The sequence below is a fragment of the Aulonocara sp. 'chitande type north' Nkhata Bay genome, linkage group LG13 (genome assembly GCF_057382095.1).
Source record: "Aulonocara sp. 'chitande type north' Nkhata Bay isolate Kocher_YH1m ecotype deep benthic linkage group LG13, A_spYH_male_GT1.1, whole genome shotgun sequence".
Taxonomy (NCBI): Eukaryota; Metazoa; Chordata; class Actinopteri; order Cichliformes; family Cichlidae; genus Aulonocara; species Aulonocara sp. 'chitande type north' Nkhata Bay.
In genome coordinates this window covers 11,373,372-11,376,305 of record NC_141356.1, presented here as the reverse complement: position 1 = coordinate 11,376,305, position 2,934 = coordinate 11,373,372, and the positions used below count along the sequence as shown (strand labels likewise).

The window sequence follows — 2,934 nt, the reverse complement described above, 5'->3', positions numbered from 1 at the left end:
GGAAAGCAGCAGAGAGCGTGCAGGCTGTGGACAGGTAACAACCAGGTGCTGGGTCCTTCAGCCACAAACAAAGAACGACCCCAACACACAGTAAAGGCATAAAAGAGCCAATTACCACCACAGAGGCTGACTTTAAATACTGCTCACTGACAGGAGATGAGACTGAAGCTCCGCCCAGCGAGAACAGCCGGCCCACAGCTCGACCTGAGAGAAAACAGACAGCGAGAAGGAAAGAAAACCCAGACGGCCGGGACCGTGACAAAACAGGAAAGAGTTTCAAATGTAAGACAGTGCAGCCAGAGATGTTGAACAAGACAAGATTTTAATGTTACTTTGAGTTCAACCTTACAAGGAAATCAAAGAAAACAGAAACAGATCAAATAAAAATAAGAATGACGGGTAGATAAATACATTTAAAGCTATAAATACACCGAAGTAGACAGTGAAGCAAAGAAATCCCAAAGAAAAAAGAACTACAAACATGGACGACCGCACCAGTCTGAAGTGCAGAACAGTTTTACAAAGCAAAGGAATGAGCTGCCCTTTGACGGGCTTCAGTCTTCATCAGGACTTAAAGTGCATTTTCATCGCTGTCAGCAGTTTTTCTTTTACAGTTTCTGAAACAAAAAGCAGACAAACACCGCAACCACCGCCAGGACGGCAGCGCCTACAAGAGTGAGGATCCACCATCTGTAGTCCAGATTTCCGTCCTGGTGAAACGGGTTGGTGATGGATTCGCTGCGTCGCTCACTCACTGGGTTCTTCATCCTGCAGGAAAACATCTTCACACACTGTGTTTCCTCAGAATTGATGATCTCCATGATTTTCCCCGACTGTACCCACTCTCCATCTCCGATCTTCCAGAAATACTCGACAGGTTCGGCCTCTTTAACGTCTCCGTCACAGCTCAGTGTGCAGTTCTCCAAACTCGAGCCACACATCGGCGGCCTCACCGTGACCTCAGGCTGGGGCACTTCTCTGATCCTCACGGCCTGATGAGTCTGACTCTGGGGCTGGTTGTTGATCTCCACCGAATACACCCCAGTGTCAGCTGCAGTCATGTTCCTGATCTCCAACACTCCCGTGTTCGTGTTCACCTCTGATCGGCCTCCAAACCTGCCGTAATATGTCAGGGGAATCACATCTTCCACCCATTCGGCCAACAGTTCTCCGTCCCACTTCCACACGACGCTGGTGATGCGAGCAGAGACCGAGGCAGGTTTGAGGACCAGCGTGCCGCCAAGCTTGAAGTACGAGTGTATAATCCGGGCCTGAGCGAACCTCACTGCGGCTGAGAGCAGCACTGCCAGCAGCAGAAAGCCAGCTGATGGCTTCATGTTCTCAGATCGGTACAGAAGTGAAAGAAAAAAATTGGCAGAGATCTTTTTCCTCTTTTCTGCGCTGGCAGTGATTCCCTGCAGGGAATGCGGTGAATCTTGTCATGAAACCATTTGTGAAAAGGAAGTCAGTTCCCTGTGTGGTCGCACTGAACTGGCATGTTCTCATCCCAGTGCGTCACACGCTGACATTTTGTCAGTAAAATCCTCCTGATGCTTACAACCATGTGAACGACTTTGACGGTCAGCTGCTTCGCCCTGATGCAGCACAAATACACCACAGTTTGTGCTGGTTGGTGGCAGGTTGCATCCAGTGAGTCACGACCCCATGGCTGGTCACAACCATGGGTTACAGCAGAACTCTGGAAAGAGTTTTCTTCTTCTTCACCTGCAGGATCCACATGTTGGTGGTGCACATTTGTCTTCCTCATAGCTGCTTCTCACACCGATTGGGTGGCGGTGCTTGTTGCCTGTGGGACGCCCTTAAATTATCCCAAATGAAAGACTAATAGCCTGATTTTAATGGCCAACCATTTTGGGTGACGTGCAGCTGGGGTCTGTTAACCTGCTTGGTCTGAGTGCAGCCTTTGAAACTACATCTCATAACATCTTAGAGCAGACGAGCTTCAAGTGGAATTATTGACACACCCTTAAACTGGTTTAAATCTTATCTCTCGTACCAAACTCGGCTCATTCGCTTAAAAAGTCAAATTCCCGTCATTTCCAGTTACTTCCAGTATTCGCTGAGGATCTGTCTTGTACGGAGCCCCACAGGGGACATGGGAGGAAAAAAATTAAGACGGACTTTTGCGAGATCTCGCAAAACAAACTTAGGATCTCGCAAAACTTTTGCAAGATCTCGCAAAAGTTTTAGCCGCATTCTTCGGACGCCGGCTTGAAGCCGACCGGGAGGTCGAGGCACGATGTGCCGGGAAAGCGGTGTTCCTCCTGGCTGTAGTAGATCTCGACCTCCCGTTAGCTTCGAGCTAACGGGAGGTCGAAGGCCAAAGAATGCGGCTAAAACTTTTGCGAGATCCCGAGTTTGTTTTGCGAGATCCCGCAAAACTTTTGCGAGATCTCGCAAAAGTCTGTCTTAATTTTTTTTCTCCCATGTCCCCTGTGGGGCTCTGAAGTCTTGGAGTCTCTCCAGTGTGTAAATCTGTGTATCTACTTCCTCTTGGTCATATTTTCTATAGTAAGTATTTCCACTGACAGAGACACAGAAGACACAAAACCTCTTTAAAAACAAACAAGAAATGATCCAAAAAAAACTACAAACATGGCGGACCATGATGATGTAAGCAGTTTTTCAAAGCTAAATGAAGTAAAGCCGCATGACAGAGACAGAAAACTAACCATCAGAGTAAAACAGGAAGTGAATAAAATGAATAAAGTTATCAGACACAGCAGGTTGAGAAACACTGAGCGCATAAACTGAACTCTGTAACTGTGACTAACACATTTCAGATGCTGATGTGACTTTCAGGCGACCGCCTTTTAAGGTGGTATGCATCTCCAGAATACACAGCACAGACACACAAGAGAAGTTTGAATGTTTAGCGTATGAGAGTTAATGCAAACTTCACCGAGTCCTACC

General features: G+C 47.4%; 1 protein-coding gene across 1 annotated transcript; it reads right to left on the bottom strand.

Moving 5' to 3' along the window:
• Nucleotides 1-352: 352 nt before the first annotated feature.
• LOC147315723 (uncharacterized) lies at nt 353-1,340 on the bottom strand. Its single transcript, XM_086258021.1, has one exon. The coding sequence runs from the start codon at nt 1,335-1,337 to the stop codon at nt 609-611; it is 729 nt and encodes a 242-aa protein (XP_086114147.1). The 5' UTR covers nt 1,338-1,340; the 3' UTR covers nt 353-608.
• Nucleotides 1,341-2,934: the final 1,594 nt, after the last annotated feature.